The sequence below is a fragment of the Salvelinus sp. IW2-2015 genome, linkage group LG4p, assembly GCF_002910315.2.
Source record: "Salvelinus sp. IW2-2015 linkage group LG4p, ASM291031v2, whole genome shotgun sequence".
NCBI lineage: Eukaryota > Metazoa > Chordata > Actinopteri > Salmoniformes > Salmonidae > Salvelinus > Salvelinus sp. IW2-2015.
In genome coordinates this window covers 23,609,680-23,628,583 of record NC_036841.1, presented here as the reverse complement: position 1 = coordinate 23,628,583, position 18,904 = coordinate 23,609,680, and the positions used below count along the sequence as shown (strand labels likewise).

At 43.4% G+C, this 18,904-nt stretch overlaps 1 protein-coding gene across 2 annotated transcripts in view; it reads right to left on the bottom strand.

Annotated features, from left to right (window-relative positions):
• The window catches only part of LOC111960725 (RNA-binding protein Musashi homolog 2-like), a 269,219-nt gene that overhangs the window by 180,658 nt on the left and 69,657 nt on the right, over nt 1-18,904 (bottom strand). For both annotated transcript variants that reach the window (XM_070439052.1, XM_070439054.1), the window contains exon 6: nt 4,079-4,171. In XM_070439052.1, coding sequence (XP_070295153.1) covers nt 4,079-4,171 — 93 coding nt within the window. The remainder of the gene's footprint in view (nt 1-4,078; nt 4,172-18,904) is intronic.

Sequence of the window (18,904 nt, the reverse complement as noted above, 5' to 3'; positions counted from 1 at the left end):
TCTGACTTCTTCTCCATCCATCCCTCCACTTCTGACTTCTTCCCTTCCATCCATCCTCCACTTCTGACTTCTTCCCTCCATCCATCCCTGCACTTCTGACTTCTTCCCTCCATCCATCCTCCACTTCTGACTTCTTCCTCCATCCATCCCTCCACTTCTGACTTCTTCCTTCCATCCATTCCTCCACTTCTAACTTCTTCCCTCCATCCATCCCTCCACTTCTGACTTCTTTCCCTCCTCCATCCCTCACTTCTGACTTCTTCCCTCCATCCATCCCTCCACTTCTGACTTCTTCCCTCATCCATCCCTCACTTCTGACTTCTTCCCTCCATCCATCCCTCCACTTCTGACTTCTTCCCTCCATCCATCGCCTCCACTTCTGACTTCTTCCCTCCATCCACCCTCCACTTTCTGACTTCTTCCCTCCATCCATCCCTCCACCTGACTCTTCCCTCATCCCATCCCTCCATTCTGACTCTTCCTTCCATCCATCCCCCACTTCTGACTTCTTCCCTCCATCCATCCCTCCACTTCTGACTTCTTCCTCCATCCATCCCTCCACTTTGCTACTTCTTCCCTCCATCCATCCCTCCACTTCTGACATTCTTCCCTCCATCCATCCCTCCACTTCTGACTTCTTCCTTCCATCCATTCCCTCCACTTCTGACTTCTTTCCCTCCATCCATCCCTCCACTTCTGACTTCTCCCTCCATCCATCCCTCCACTTCTGACTTCTTCCTTCCATCCATCCCTCCACTTCGACTTCTTCCTTCCATCCATCCTCCACTTTCTGCTTCTTCCCTCCATCCATCCCTCACTCTGACTTCTTCCTTCCATCCATGCCCTCCACTCTGACTTTCCCTCCATCCATCCCTCCACTTCTGACTTCTTCCTTCCATCCATCCCTCCACTTCTGACTTCTTCTTCCATCCATCCCTCCACTTCTGACTTCTTCCTTCCATCCTCCTCCACTTCTGACTTCTTCCCTCCATCCATCCCTCCACTTCTGACTTCTCCTTCCATCCATCCCCTCCACTTCTGACTTCTTCCCTCCATCCATCCCTCCACTTCTGACTTCTTCCCTCCATCCATCCCTCCACTTCTGACTTCTTCCTTCCATCCATCCCTCCACTTCTGACTTCTCCTTCCTTCCATCCTTCCACTTCTACTTCTTCCCTCCATCCATCCCCTCACTTCTGACTTCTTCCTTTCCATCCATCCCTCCACTTCTGACTTCTTCCCTCCATCCATCCTCCCTCCCACTTCTGACTTCTTCCTTCCATCCATCCCTCCACTTCTGACTTCTTCCTTCCATCCATCCCTCCACTTCTGACTTCTTCCCTCCATCCATCCCTCCATCTGACTTCTTCCTTCCATCCATCCCTCCACTTCTGACTTCTTCCTTCCCATCCATCCCTCCACTTCTGACTTCTTCCCTCATCCATCCTCCACTTCTGACTTCTTCCTCCATCATCCCTCCACTTCTGACTTCTTCCTTCCATCCATCCCTCCACTTCTGACTTCTTTCCCTCATCACTTCCACTTACTTTTCCTCCATCCATCCCTCCACTTCTGACTTCTTCCCTCCATCCACCCTCACTCTGACTTCTTCCCTCCATCCATCCCTCACTTCTGACTCCCTCCTCCATCCCTCCACTTCTGACTTCTTCCCTTCCATCCATCCCTCCACTTCTGACTTCTTCCCTCCTCCATCCCTCCACTTCGACTTCTTCCTTCCATCATCCCTCCACTTCTGACTTCTTCCCTCCATCCATCCCTCCACTTCTGACTTCTCCTCCATCCTCCCTCCACTTCTGACTTCTTCCCCCCAAAACACAGCTGCTGTGCTTGTACAGGTCTGCTCTCATTTCTCTGGGAGGACACTGGCTAATTAACTGCTTTATTCACTCAGATGGACTCCTCACTGACAAGCACGCACACGCACACACACACACACAACACACACACCATCACACACACACACACACACACACACACACACACACACACACACACACACACACACACACCACACCACACACACACCACACACATCAAGAGGGGCAATAGTGCGGGCAGACAGACGGGCCCTGCGGCCATGGTCCAGTCTGGTGACCTGGGGGGGGGGGGGGGGGGGGGCAGGGGGTATAGGGCCAGGATCCAGCCCCTCTCCGTCAGTCAGTTTGATTGGGCCTCCTCTAACCCAGGAGAGATGAGATCTAGAGGCTTCCAGGACAGGAACCATGTGGCCCGTTCCTTATCCTCTATGGGATGGGTGTCCCTAAACCGGGACGGTTGTTGCTAACGTGCGCTAATGTGACTAGAATGACGTTGTATACAACAGCCAGCTTTCCGGGACATAGACATGTCATATATGGGCAGAAAACTTAAATTATTGTTAATCTAACTGCAGTGTCCAATTAACAGTAGCTATTACAGTGACAAAATACCATGCTATTGTTTGAGGAGAGTGCACAACAACAAAAAACTTTTACCACGGCAACTGGTTTGATACAATCACCTCTGAAGGTAAATAATGTACTTACATTCAGTAATCTTGCTCTGATTTGTCATCCTGAGTGTCCGAGAGATAAAATGTAGCATAGTTTTGTTTGATAAAATTCATTTTTTATGTTCAAATGTAGGAACTGGGGTCCACAGTTTGACCCCACTGCTGTCTCTGGCTCCACACCCACCCCGCCCGGCCATCTAGACGTGTGAAAGTAAGCGTATAAGCTAATGATCCATCATGTATGACATTCCTGGGAGTGTGTAAGTTAAAGAAATTATTACCATAACATTTTTGTATGTTCTCTGTAGTTATGTACTTGAAAACGTATTAATTTACCAATTCGGCACATTTGGGCAAACTCCTGGCAGACTTAATACAAAATATTGTGCAGTAATGTAAATCTTCACTGGATCACACACTGCTGCCATCTGGTGGCCAACATCCAAATTACACCTGGACTCCTATCTGAAAGTATGGCATTTCTCTTGCATTTCAAGCTGATGAAAAAAAAWAATGTTTTTTTGGTTTGTATTATCTTTTACCAGATCTAATGTGTTATATTGTCCTACATTAATTTCACATTTCCACAAACTTCAAAGTGTTTCCTTTCAAATGGTATCAAGAATATGCATATCCTTGCTTCAGGCCCTGAGCTACAGGCAGTTAGATTTGGGTATGTCATTTTAAGCGAACATTTATAAAAAGGGTACGATCCTTAAGAGGTCCAAATTCAAATAATTTCTGGGTAACAATGAAATACCTTACTGTGATTGTTCTAAATTAAAATCATAAAAAAATAKAAAAATAGATCTTAGCAGAGAGCCATTTATCAAGCAAGAATTTAGCTAGGACTGTTTGTGAGTGGTTTGAGTGGGGAGGAGAAAACTGAAAACTAGCCGTTATTGGCAGAAAGGTTTGGAATTGTCTTTCTTATTGGTCTATTAACTAATTTACCGCTGGTGATATCACCAGGCAGGCCAAAACTCCATCCTGCAAAACAGGCTGAAATTTCAGGCAGTCTTTTCAAACAGCTCTTACACTAAAAGTGCACTGTCATAATGTTAAAAATTTCCCAGTATTATTTCAACCTCAGTGTGGAAATATATATAAACCGTAGGATGAATTTTCTAAATATTGAAACAGGGCCTTAGCGAGCCAGGAAAAACCAGGCCACTCAATCAAAACCTGGCTGTGTCTCTAATTTCTCTGTAAAATAAGGAGAATATTCAAACAATGCTAAGGAGAAGCTAAAACAGACACTTCAGAAGTGACGATGGAATCAGTCCCCCTACATGGCTGACAACTGACAAAACAGGTCTTATGGTACAAGCAGCAGGATATGACTACATGGGGGATACTCATCTAAACAACCAGCCTCCACAGACAGTGTAGGAACCAGACACATCCCAGGAAATGAGTCTGTAGACCTCCTCAGATCTCTATTAGAGACTTGATGAGGCTATTGACTGCCAATTAGAGTGCCACAGAACATCCTCATCCGCTAGAGTCTATCATCTTGAAATGGCTCAGGACAAGAAGAGGACATCACTTCCAAATAAGCCTTACCTTGCCAAACTGTTCAAAATACAGCTTCACATCTTCAACTACTGTGTTCGCTGATAATCCTCCTACGAATACTTTCTTTGTTCTTGTGACCATCTGGAAGGAGAGAAAAAGGAGAGAGAAAAGAGATCAGCAACACGTGAAAGCATTTTAGAGGACAAATCTCAAGAGCATTCACTGTAAGGGCCCAGAATCATCGTTTGCCGAGTCTGAAGAGAGTGTCGAGTAGTGTAGCATGTGAGCTGCAAGTCTGCGCTCATTTGTTGGGGTGTGTGGGGACGTGTCCAGAGGGGTACCTGTCGCCAATGTCACTACCTATGTCAGGTCCTTCCCAAGGCCACACACTGAGCTTTGAAACTTTGACTTTCAAACACAAGAGGAGAGGAGAAAGAAGACAGGAGAGAGAAGAGCAGAGGAGCGAGAAGATAGGAGAGAGAAGAGGACAGGAGAGAGAAGATAGGAGAGAGAAGAGGACAGGAGAGAGAAGATAGGAGAGAGAAGAGGACAGGAGAGAGAAGATAGGAGAGAGAAGAGGACAGGAGAGAGAAGATAGGAGAGAGAAGAGGACAGGAGAGAGAAGAGAAGGGAGAAAGGAGAAAGGAGAGAGGAGTCAAGGTTAACACCCAGTGGGTCAGAGGAGAGAGCACATCTCTCCCCTTGTCCGCCACCACCCATGGTTGGACTACCCATCAGCACTAGTAACACATCCCGAAACAATGGATGGCCAAGTGCAGCCATGGAAACCATAAACATTGCTCACATTTATCACCCGCCATCTTTATGAGCAGCAAGCCAGCAGCACTTCAGTCTCCATCTCTCTCTGCCTTCCTATTCTCTCCGTCCATCTGACATCTTTCCCTCCCTGCAGTTTCATCTGCTTCCCTTGATAGATGATCTGCCTGTACGTCTTTCTCTCCAGTCATTTTCAGGCTGGGCTTTGCACTAGCAGGCTGCCTCAACTTGTCTGCTGAGAGTTAGGTTTTTTCAGCTCCTGCTGTCTTTATGCCTCCTGACAGGCATGTGAGCGTGTGTGTGTGTGTGTGTGTGTGTGTGTGTGTGTGTGTGTGTTTCATGGCTGAAGGGATCTCTCAGGCCCTGGAACAACGCAATTACTCTGTCCATTTCTCTCCACTGTGACACCAGACAACAGGCCTTCCATCTTCCCCTCTCTCCTCCTCCTCCCTCCATCCCTATCCTTCTACTGTCTCTTTCCATCTCCCCTTCTCTGACACCAGACAACAGGCCTTCCATCTTCACTCCTCCTCCTGCCTTCCTCTATCCTTCTTACTGAATACTCTCTCTTCCTTTCTCTGTCTCTTTCTCTCCTCATATGACTGCTGACTCCCTCCTTCTACACATTAGCATACAGGCTGATGGTTAGAACAGGCTTTCAGAGCAACTCTTAGAATAAATAGTTTGAAGCAGCAGCTGCAGTGAAGACTGACTGCAGTAGMTCAGCACCTCGTCCACAGTGAGGGGATGGTGTAGAAGGACCTGGCCTCTTCACACCTTTTCAACATTCATTAGATCCTCTACACCACTGACAGAGAGCGTCTAGGGCCAGGGCATTTACTTTCGACATCCTCAACACTGCGGCCCCATAAGGGCCTGTTCACCCATGACTGCGTGGCCAAGCACGCCTCCAACTCAATCATCAAGTTTGCAGACGACACAACAGTAGTAAGCTTGATTACCAACAATGATGAGACAGCCTACAGGGAGGAGGTGGGGGCCCTGGAAGTGTGGTGCCAAGAAAATAACCTTTCACTCTACCTCAACAAAACTAAGGAGATGATCGTGGACTTCAGGAAACAGCAGAGGGAGCACCCCCCTATCCACATCAATGGGACCGCAGTGGAGAAGGTGGAAAGCTTCAKATTCCTCGGCATACACATCACGGACAAACTGAAATGGTCCACCCACACAGACAGTGAGGTGAAGAAGGCACAACAGTGCCTCTTCAACCTCAGGYGGCTAAAGAAATTTGGCTTAACACATAAAACGCTAACAAACCTTTACAGATGCACAATTGAGAGCATCCTGTCGGGCTGTATCACCGCCTGGTACGGCAACTGCATCGCTGACAACCGCAAAGTTCTCCAGAGGGTGGTGCAGTCTGCCCAACACATTACCGAGGGCAAACTTCCCGCCTCCCTGGACACCTACAGCACCCAATGCCATAGGAAGCCCAAAAAGATCATCAAGGACATCAACCACCCGAGCCACTGCCTGTTCACCCCGCTATCATCCAGAAGGCGAGGTCAGTACAGGTGCATCAAAGKTGGGACKGAGASACTGAAAAACAGCTRCTATCTCAAGGCCATCAGACTGRTAAACAGCCATCACTAGCGGCTACCTATAGACATAGATTAGGAATCACTGGCCACTTTTAGAAATGGATCACTAGCCACTGTAATAATGTTTCCGGATCTAGCATTACTCATCTCATATGTATAAACTGCACTCCACACTATTCTACGGTATCTTAGTCACTTTTAAATTGTGTTTACATATTACATATCACATATTGTATTCTATACTACACCACTGACTGTTAAACAGCCATCTCCAGCACATCAGAGGCTGCTGCCTAAAGACATAGATTAGGAATCACTGGCCACTTTAAGGAAATTAAACACGAGCCATTTTAATAATGTCTCCGTATCTTGCATTAATCATCTCATATGTGTAAACTGTACTCCATACTATTCTACGGTATCTTAGTCACCTTAATTGTTTGTAAATATTGCATCAATCATCTCATATGTTTATACTGCACTCTATACTATGCCACTGTATCTTAGTACAATGCCACTCTGACATACACTACCGTTCAAATGTTTGAGGTCACTTAGAAATGTCCTTGATTTTGAAAGAATAGCACATTTTTTGTACATTAAAATAACATCAAATTGATCAGAAACACAGTTCAATTAACTTCTTTCAGCTAGGGGGCAGAATRTTTATGTTTGGAAAAATAACGTTCCCAAGGTAAACGGACTATTTCTCAGGTCCAGATGATAGAATATGCATATAATTGACAGACTAGGATAGAAAACACTCTAAAGTTTCCAAAACTGTGAAAATATTGTATGTGAGTATAACAGAACTGATTTTGCAGGCGAAAACCTGAGGAAATCCAACCCGGAAGTGCCTTTTATTTGGGAAAATCCCTGTTCGTTGCCTGCGCCGCTCTCCATTTTTAAAGGGGTATCAACCAGATCCTTTTCCAATGCTTCGAAGGCTGTGACCAGGCTGTGTGCATAGTTTCAAGATTTTATTGTGAAAAAAGGCGAGATTTTCAAAACGGTTCATGTGTCCTTTGTTAGTTCCTAGCGCGCAGAGATGTAGCTCGACAGTTTTCTTCTCTGGTAGTATTTGAATATTGTTACCGTCCCGGTTGAAATATTATCGATTATGTATTGTTAAAAAAGCAACCTGAAGGATTGAATAAAAAACGTTTGACATGTTTCACGAACATTACGATATACTTTTTGGAATTGTCGGTCTGCGCTTTCCAGGACCGGAAAAGGCTGTGGTTTCTGAACATAACCGCAAACCAAAATTGGCGGTTTTGTGGGTTGATAAAACTAATCTTTATCGAACAAAAAAATAACATTTATTGTGTAACTGGGAGTCTCGTGAGTGCAAACATCTGAAGATTYTCAAAGGTAAGCGATTAATTTTATTGCTTTTCTGACTTTCGTGACCAAGCTAATTTGAGGCTAGCTGTTCTTACCGTTTTGTCTGGTGATTGATAAACTCACAAACGCTTGGATTGCTTTCGCTGTAAAGCATATTTTCAAAATCTGACACGATAGGTTGATTAACAACAAGCTAAGCTGTGTTTTGGTATATTTCACTTGTGATTTCATGATTATAAATATTTTTAGTATTTTTTTTTAATTTGGCGCTCTGCAATTCAGCGGTTGTTTACGAAAATGATCCCGCTAAAGGGATCCGTGCGGCAAGAAGTTAACAGGCACACCTGTTAATTGAAAAGCATTCCAGGTGACAGTCTCATGAAGCTGGTTGAGAGAATGCCAAGAGTGTGCAAAGCTGTCATCAAGGCAAAGGGTGGCTAAATATATTTTGATTTATTTAATACTTTTTTTGGTTACTACATGATTCCATACGTGTTATTTCATAGTTTTGATGTCTTCACTATTATTCGACAATGTAGAAAATAGTAAAAGAAAACCCCTTGAATTAGTAGGTGTGTCCAAACTTTTGACTAGTACTGTATATCTAAATATACATACATATACATACACATATATATATATATATATATATATATATATATATATATATATACATACACTGTCACGCCCTGACCTTAGAGAGACTTTTTTATGTCTCTTTTTGGTTTGGTCAGGGTGTGATTTGTGTGGGCATTCTATGTCCTTTATTTCTATGATTTGTGTTTCTATGTTTTGGCCGGGTATGGTTCTCAATCAGGGACAGCTGTCTATCGTTGTCTCTGATTGGGAATCATACTTAGGCAGAGCTTTTTCCCACCTGTGATTGTGGGTAGTTGAATTTTGTTAGTGGCACTTAGCCCTCGTAAGCTTCTTGTTTTGTTGGCGACATTTTCAAATAAAAGGAAAAGTACGCTCACCACACAGCACTTTGGTCTCCTTCCGACGACGGCCGTGACACACACATATATACAGTTGAAGTCAGAAGTTTACATACACTTAGGTTGGAGTCATTAAAACTCATTTTTCAACCACTCCACAAATTTCTTGTTAACAAACTATAGTTTTGGCAAGTCGGTTAGGACATCTACTGTGTGCATGACACAAGTCATTTTTCCAACCATTGTTGACAGATTATTTCACTTATAATTCACTGTATCACAATTCCAGTGGGTCAGCAGTTTACATACACTAAGTTGACTGTGCCTTTAAAAAGCTTGGAAAATTCCAGAAAATAATGTCATGGCTTTAGAAGTTTCTGATAGGCTGACATAATTTGAGTCAAATGGAAGTGTACCTGTGAATGTATTTCAAGGCCTACCTTCAAACTCAGTGCCTCTTTGCTTGACATCAATGGAAAAATCTAAATAAATCAGCCAAGACCTCAGACATTTTTTTGTAGACCTCCACAAGTCTGGTTCATCCTTGGGAGCAATTTCCAAACGCCTGAAGGTACCACGTMCATCTGTACAAACAATAGTGCGCAAGTATAAACACCATGGGACCACACAGCCTTCATACCGCTCATGAAGGAGACGCGTTCTGTCTCCAAGAGATMAACGTACTTTAGTGCGAAAAGTGCAAATCAATCCCAGAATAACAGCAAAAGACCTTGTGAAGATGCTGGAGGAAACAGGCACAAAAGTATCTATATTCACAGTAAAACTAGTCTTATATCGACATAACCTGAAAGGCTGCTCAGCAAGGATGAAGCCACTGCTCCAAAACCGCCATAAAAAAGCCAGAATATGGTATGCAACTGCACATGGGGACAAAGATCATACTTTTTGSAGAAATGTCCTCTGGTCTGATGAAACAAAAATAGAACTGTTTGGCCTCGCATGGAATAGCCTTCATTTCTCAAAACAAGAATAGACTGACGAGTTTCAGAAGAAAGTTCTTTGTTTCTGGCCATTGTGAGCCTGTAATCGAACCTACAAATGCTGATGCTCCAGACTCAACTAGTCTAAAGAAGGCCAGTTTTATTGCGTCTTTAATCATAACAGTTTTCAGCTGTGCTAACCATAATTGCAAAAGGGTTTTCTAATGCTCAATTAGCCTTTTAAAAATTATTAACTTGGATTAGCTAACACAACGTGCCATTGGAACACAGGAGTGATGGTCGCTGATAAATGGGCAGCTGACGCCTATGTAGATATTCCAAAAAAATCTGCTGTTTCCAGCTACAATAGTATTTACAACATTAACAATGTCTACACTGTATTTCTGATCAATTTTTGTTATTTTAATGGACAAAAAAAATTGCTTTTCTTTAAAAATCAAGGACATTTCTAAGTGACACCAAACTTTTGAATGATAGTGTATATATATTTCTATATCCATTCTCGATTTACGTGTATTTTGGGTACATATATATTGTGAAACTGTTAGATATTACTGCACTGTCGGAGCTAGAAGCACAAACATTTCGCTACACCCGCAATAACATCTGCTAAACACGTGTATGTGACCAATAACATTTTATTTGATTTGACATCACTGTCCACCCTCAGCTTCAATATCCCTCACAGAAATATACAGACACACCGTCTTAGTATCTAGCTCAGATAACACTCCACAGCTGATGCTGTAAAGCAGCCAGACATTTTCCTACCTCTATTTCGTACAAGTTTGCTTGAATTGGATGGATTGGCGGAAAGAAGGTGGAAGGTAGAGTTAAAAACGTGGTGTGTAGATGGTCGTGGCCGTCAGAAGATAAACGGTGTCATAAAGCAGTGAGGTGTCGGAGAGAGAGGAGCCAACAGAATCACTCAGGGGGCCGTGATGTGATGGAAGGTTGAGGTAATGGATGGAGTCAGTCGCCTCTTCTCGTTTGTTAAGACACGCCTCAACAGGAGAAGAAAGCAGCCTCTCTCTCTGCTCGGATCACAGGGGGATTGGCGGGTGCAGTTAGTTACAACACCAAACGTTGTCTCATTATTTGTGTAAATTTGAAAAGCTCCATCTGTGAAGCAGTGGTGGAAAGGGAGACGAGGGAGAGTTGTGAGGAGAGGGGAGAGGTTCAGTAGGTGTTACAAAGGAATGAACACAAAACAATGCATGGGCTTAAACAAGCCTGGTCTTTACCTCTCCTCTCCACCCAGAAACTGTAGTCAGTGCTCAGAGCTAGAGAGCTAAGGGCAGGCGTCGGCAGCTGGATTTTAGTTTATTGGTCAGAAAATATTAAAATCACCAGGACTTCAGCTAAAAACYAGTTTAATTTAGGAAATCMGTTCCCATTATTCCCACGATAAAAAAAGGCATGTGATCGTGTCTCAATGTAATCAAAGTACAATCTATTTTTGAGCTTAGTTGTGGTCAATTTGCATTGCAGAAATCATTATAATGATGTTCCGGCCCCCTGACCATCCGCTCAGACAAAAATCAGCCGTGGCTGAATCTAGTTGCCTACCCCCCTGGTTTAGGGGATAGAATAGTGTCGGTCCAGGCAGAGATTTAGGCATCTTTGCAATCTCAAGCACATAAATTCCCAGGCCGAACCCATGAATATGAAAAAGCAGTCTCTGGAGAGCGCCGAGTGGAGAAATGGGAATGACACACCAGCGAACGGCACGGCCTGATGGTGATGGAGGAGAGAATGCAATGAGTTTTCTATCTGTGCAGGGAACCAGTCGCTGACTTGGGGAATTCTCAGTCAGTCTCCAGCTGCTGATGCTGCTGTTWAGGCCCTGTCGTCTTTCATGGATCGAGATTGATAATTCTTCTCCATTTCTGTGCCTCCAAATGCCTCCGGCCTTCCTGCTTACCTCTTTTTGAGAATGTCAGCTGTCAGCCTGCGCTGAAAGATTCTCTTTCACACACACTGAGACACAAACACACACACTGAGACACAAACACACACACTGAGACACAAACACACACACTGAGACACAAACACACACACACTGAGACACAAACACACACACTGAGACACAAACACACACACTGAGACACAAACACAAACACACACACACTGAGACACAAACACACACTGAGACACGTTTGGAGTGGGCTGACTTCTTCTGCCTGTTTGGGCTGTGAAGTGCTGATAAAACACCAATGACAATAGGAGGGAAACAGGTGGGCTGTTTCACAGATGATGGAGACCATGAAGAAAAGGTTGTCTGTCATCAACAGGGGGTTTAGTCTAGCTTCATCCACTCTCCCTAACATTTTCTCTCCTCTTTTTCAGCTTATGATGTAGAGGCACTTTTCAAACCAGCCTGTTTGGCAAGCAAGCATCAAGTCAACCATAAAAAGCAGATAGAGGACCAATCAAGGACAAGAATAAAAAGTTACTGACATTTCCATTAACACGTACAATGAAATGCTAAAACATTTATGTTTTACTGAAAATTAATTTTTCTGTCTTTTTAAGAATGCTCATAAGGCAGGCTCCTGGTAAAACTGCTGACCGTCTCATTCCCTCCTCCTCTAACCTGGCATATGACTGCTGACTCCCTCCTTCTACACATTAGCATACAGGCTGATGGTTAGAACAGGCTTTCAGAGCAACTCTTAGAATAAATAGTTTGAAGCAGCAGCTGCAGTGAAGACTGACTGCAGTAGTTCAGCACCTCGTCCACAGTGAGGGGATGGTGTAGAAGGACCTGGCCTCTTCACACCTTTTCAACATTCATTAGACCCTCTACACCACTGACAGAGAGCGTCTAGGGCCAGGGCATTTACTTTAGACATCACTGTCCACCCTCAGCTTCAATATCCCTCACAGAAATATACAGACACACCGTCTAATGTATCTAGCTCAGATAACACTCCACAGCTGATGCTGTAAAGCWGCCAGACATTTTCCTACCTCTATTTCGTACAAGTTTGCTTGAATTGGATGGATTGGCGGAAAGAAGGTGGAAGGTAGAGTTAAAAAACGTGGTGTGTAGATGGTCGTGGCCGTCAGAAGATAAACGGTGTCATAAAGCAGTGAGGTGTCGGAGAGAGAGGAGCCAACAGAATCACTCAGGGGGCCGTGATGTGATGGAGAGGTTGAGGTAATGGATGGAGTCAGTCGCCTCTCCTCGTTGTGTAAGGACACGCCTCAACAGGAGAAGAAAGCAGCCTCGCTCTCTTCTCTTATCACAGGAGGATTGCGATCAGTGACTCTTTCCAAGAGCACAAGAATAGTTATTTAACTCTGCAACTCAAGACTTCCTTCAGAGGATGTGAGGATTTCAAAGTTGACTAACAAAAAGAGGATGGATGACAWAGGCGGAAAGTGTCCTAGAGCCTCATGGAATGGAAGCAAAACCGATAGATAGGAGTGAAGACTGATTATTGCATCTATATTTCTCTGGGCACAGAGGAGATCTAATTAAGATCTTTCATTAGATGATGTGCTGTAGTGAAAAACGCCCTCAAACACAGATCTTTATCCAGGCACAGAGCAGGACAACTAAAGGAAAACAGTCATGGATAGTGGAAAAAGATTATGCTGTCCCAATATGAACTGACTAAATATTACAGTGTGATATATGCAGGAGATGCAGGTATACAGTGTTAATACTAATCAGGAAAACAGGAGAGAGGAGGGAGGAGTGTCGAGGGGAACACCTGTTGTGTATCAACTCTCGCAGTCCCATCTCTAAAACCTCCCCAAGGGACCAGTAGAGTGGTCTGTGTTACGACATGCGTTAGTTTGCGTTTACTTATTTACTTGTGATTAAGTGCCAGCCTCTCCACTTTGATTGTGGTTGATAACGAAGGCTGTGATTGAGTCTGACTACTACTGTTGTTCAGACTATGTAAGAGGAAAACGAGACGTCCCTATACGAGACAGCTGATTTGAGTGGACGAGACGCCCCTATACAAGACTCTGCTGATTTGATTGGACGAGACGCCCCTATACGAGACTCAGCTGATGTTCTTCATCAGCTTTGCCTCTTTATGTCTGGACCCTGCCTGATTAAGGTGAGATAATCAACTCCCCCTCCTCCATCATCTCAAATCACATATCCAGCACTGATTACCAAGGTCCTTATACATCAGGCTTTCACCCCCCCGACAAGCATCAGAGAATGAAGTTTTCTGAAAGACAGTGGCTGCGAGTTAAAAAGCCCCCGCCCCCCTCCTTTAGCTTATGCCAGGCGTGTCACCGGCTTTTTGAGTGACAGTGCGACAGCACGCTTGCCACATTCTATTCACGCTCCCTAAATTTAGCCGCAGAGCTCCAATTTGTCCATATTTGCGAAGTGGAATTGTAATGCACATATTCAAATGCGCTCGGCAGCCGCTAACCCTGACTGACAGCCATAGTCCTGTTTGACTGAAAGCTCCCGCTTAGCTGATTAGTTACATTTGCCTGGATGGATGCAGAGAGAGGCTGCCTGTTTTTGGTCCCTGGCCCAGGCCACCCAGCCAAACACCCTCCCCACAGGACCCCCCAGTCAGATAGCAACAGAGAGTGTGTGTGTGTGTGTGTGTGTGTGCTGTGTGTGTGTGTTGGTGTTGTGTGTGTGTGTGTGGTGTGTGTGTGTGTGTGTGGTGTGTGTGGTGTGTGTGGTGTGTGTGTGTGTCATTGACACACAATGATCTGGTTGACGGAGGCAACACACTGCTACACATTCATCCCATTCGATTTTTTGTATTTTGTTCCATTTTCTAACAATTGTTCTCTGTTTCTTTTCCTACCATGTGTGTTTGCTGCTCAGAGGGTACATTCTGTTCTACACATGTTTTACAACTCAACATGTAAACAACTCAGGAACAGCATCAATCATATGAAAGTGTAGCACCAGACATACAGCACAGTATTATGTCTGGCTTCAGTTATCTTCACATAGATCATGTGCCATTTGAACCTGTCCCTTTAAAAAGGGGAATGTACTGTAGTAACAAAAATCCTCACTCCTTTGAGAGTAATCCAGAAGGTCAAAGCAGGGTCAACTATCAAGGATTAGAGTGTAGTAGCCTAGTACTCAATCCAACCATTAATTGGCCAGATTCCAGACTGAACACATAAACTAACCAACCTTTCTCAATGCCGAGACAATATGGAAACGAGACCTGCTGTACGCTGCAGAACAGAAGCTTCCGTTCTGTTCCATCAGAGGATAATTCATGTAACAGGAGTTAAAGCCCTGCTTTGACATAAGCATGCAGCATGTGGACTCCTTGACATATAGTGTAACCATAGTGCAACCTATAAGGCTTCAAAGCAATAGCATGCAGCTCTGCAATCACCTTACACCAAAGACCATGTGGATTTCATCTTCAGGTTAGAGCTGAGGTCATTACATAACAATTACACCCTGGTGACAAATAAACACTGTTCAGGAGAATGATATGAAGCTGTCACGGCTGTTTCTTTATTTTACAGCATGCTTTTTTAATATTGCCTTGGTAGAACAGGCAGCAATATTCTATCTTGACAAACAGAGGCAATACCCACTCCATTCTCTTATCTTAATGATTACATGTGCTTTACACTCCTACCCATAGTCAATAGATTATTTTACAGTTATGAAGATTGATAGAAGCAGCTTATAGCTTATTATAGGGCCCCAATGATGCCGAGCACAGATACACCTCCTCCTCCCAGACTCACACAGGAAAAAAAACTCACAGTGAATCCAAATGAAGCTTCAGCTTTGATAAATAAATTGCAGAACGGGAGAAAATATTTTCACATTAAGGGAGTGAAAAAAATGAAATTGGGAAAAWTTGAGGAGCGCTCCTCAAAGCCATTCTGAAAAATTAATATGCTAATTAAGTGCTTGCTTTAGGCAGAAATCTTGGAAACTTTAGCAAGGGATTTATAAGCACTTAACAAATTACTTTCACTATTACGCTTGAAGCCATATACATGTTTAAAGTGACAATTTTCTCTCCTTTTCCATTATAATAGACCTTGCCGATACTGAAGTAAAATTTCCCCAGTTGCCATTGAGGAATACAATAAAAGAGATATGCGGACTTGAATGTCCTCACGAACAGATCTATCAATGTTCCTGGTCATTTGGAAGGAGATGACTTTCTTCAGTGCAGCAGACTATTCATACACTGAATGTCTAAAGCCATAGAGCAGGAAACGACACATGGAATAACATTCCCGTCTGATCACTGAACTTCACATCTATGGGAAAGAATAACCAAAAACTATATAACATAACCATTCCCTAGCCTAGAGAAGTATTTCATGATGAACAATTCAAAATACAGTTTTTGTCTGTCTTCAAAGAACTGGAGCAGCACTGTACTCTATTGTCTAGATATATCAACATAGAATGGTATGAGTAACTTCCTAGATGATTAAACCATACCTTATCACACCCCAGACAGCACCAAGCTCAAACAATTCAGAATCTGTCTGGATGTTGTCCAGCTCATAGTCATTGACATGAACGCAGTAGGCCGATAGACTTTAGAAACATCACACAAATATGTCATTCCCCACAGATTGACCCTTCCTGATGCACTGTGACCTGTCTGCTCCTCTGAGCATCAACAGCCTCCTCTCAGTGTTAGAAGGTCATCATAATGTTGATRTTCTGAGATTGAAGTCTCTGGAACAATCTTCTGTTCCAGAGGAAGGAAAGAACTGATTACTAAGTTCCCTCCAGTCAGAGAACAACTGAACAGAGTATCAAAAAGAGAAATATAAAAATAGGAGAATACATTCCAGTCATTGGCCAAACAAAAGTGACGTCTGTCAACACAGTAGGGCTCTGCTGTGTTCTGAGGGGGGGGGGGGGCGGGAGGCATTTGTAGGGGTTGCAGAAGGAGCACAGAACCAAAATACAATTTTTGAGGCGAAAAACAATCTGGTCTCAATAAAAGTGGAATTGCACATAAAGTGGCAGTGTGGTAGGCTCTTTGTTATTTGGACCAGCTGGTCAGCGGAGAGCAGGGGAGAGAGGCCTGGAGGCCGGCTCAGAAGCAGGGCCACAGGGAGGAGGGCCGAGGGGAAGGGCGGCGGGCAGAGAAAGTGCTGGTTCAACACCCCTTAACTTCTTTGGTAGGGGCAGTATTTTCACGTCGGATGAAAAGCGTGCTCAGAGTAAACTGCTGCTACTCAGGCCAGATGCTAGGATATGCATATTAGTAGTAGATTTGGAATAGAAAACACTCAGTTTCTAAAACTGTTTGAATGATGTCTGTGAGTATAACAGAACTCATATGGCATGCAAAACTGAGAAAAAATCCAACCAGAAGTGGGAAATCTGAGGTTTTTAGTTTTCAAACTCTTTGCTTTTCCAAGATACAGGTGAAATAGGGTCAGTGTGCACTTTCTAAGACTTCCACTAGATGTCAACAGTCTTTAAAAACCGTGTATGATGCTTCTACTGTGAAGGAGGGGCGAATGAGAGGGGATTGGCATTTCTGAAGACAAGGGAATTCTCCGTTGGAACATTATTGAAGATTTATGTTAAAAACATCTAAAGATTGATTCTATACTTCGTTTGACATGTTTCTACGGACTGTAATATGACTTTTCTCTGAACTTTTGCCTGGACCTGGCCGCCGCGTCATGAGTTAGATTGTGTACTCTGCCACCGCGGAACAAACAAGGAGGAATTTGGACATAAATGATGGACATTACTCGAACAAAACAAAACATTATTGTGGAACTGGGATTCCTGGGAGTGCATTCTGAGGAAGATCATCAAAGGTAATTGTAATATTTATAATGCTATTTCTGATTCTGTTGACTCCAACATGGCGGAATCTCTTTGGGTTGATTTGTCGTCTGAACGCCGTACTCAGATTATTGCATGGTTTGCTTTTCCGTAAAGTTTTTTTGAAATCTGACACAGCGGTTGCATTAAGAGAAGTGGATCTAAAATTCATGAATAACACTTGTATTTCATCAACATTTATGATGACTATTTCTGTAAAGTTGATGCTCCTCTGCCAAAATCACCGGATGTTTGGAACTACTGAACATAACGCGCCAATGTAAACTCAGATTTTTGATATAAATATGAACTTACCTAACAAAACATATATGTTATGTTGTAACATGAAGTCCTATGAGTGTCATCTATGAAGATCATCAAAGGTTAGTGATGAATTTTATCTATATTTCTGCTTTTTGTGACTCCTCTCTTGGCTGGAAAAATGGCTGTGTTTTTCTGTGACTTGGCTCTGACCTAACATAATCTTTTGGTTTGCTTCGTCGAAAGCCTATTTTGAAAGGACACTGTGGCTGGATTTACAACAAGTGTATCTTTAAAATGGTGTAAAATACATGTATGTTTGATGACTTTTAATTATGGATTTCTATTGTTTTGAATTTGCACCCTGCAGTTTCACTGGCTGTACGAGGTGAGACGCTTTAAATTGTTTTATTATTATTTTTATTATCCCATTATACTCAGGCAGGCTAGTTGAAACAAGTTCTCATTTGCAACTGCGAGCCTGGCCAGATAAAGCATAGCAGTGTGAACAGACAACCACAGAGTTACACATGGAGTAAACAATAAACAAGTCAAAACATGGTAGAAAAAAAGAGGAATCTATATACAATGTGTGCAAAAGATGAGGAGGTAGGCAATAAATGATAATTACAATGTAAGCAGATTAACCTGAGTGATAAATCATCAGATGATCATGTGCAAGTAGAAGATACTGGTGTGCAAAAGCAGAAAAGTAAACTAAATAAAAGCAGTATGGGGGGTGAAGTGGTAAATTGGGTTGCTATATACCGATGGACTATGTACAGCTGCAGCATTTAGCGCCGGATACATGTTTAAAGTTGTGTGAGGGAGATAAAAGTCTCACAACTCAGAGATTTTGCCAATTCTTTCCAGTCGCAGGCAGCAGAGAACTTGGAAGGAAAAGCGTCCAAATAGAGTTTTGCTTTAGGATGATCAGTGAAATAACCTCTGGAGCGCTCTATACGTGCGTGTAAGCCATCGTGACACAGTGAACTGCAGATTAAGCCGCGCACTTTAAACCTTAGCAAGCTATGTGATGACCTGGAAGCCAGTGGGTCTGACGACGAACATGTAGCGAGCCAGCCGACTAGGCATTACAGTCGCAGTGGTGGTCGTATAAGGTGATTAGTAACAAAACGGATGGCACTGTGAATAAACTGCATCCAGTTGCGAGTAGGTATGGAAGCTATTTTGCAGATGACATCGCGAAGTCCCCGAGGTATTCGTGCGGATGAGGA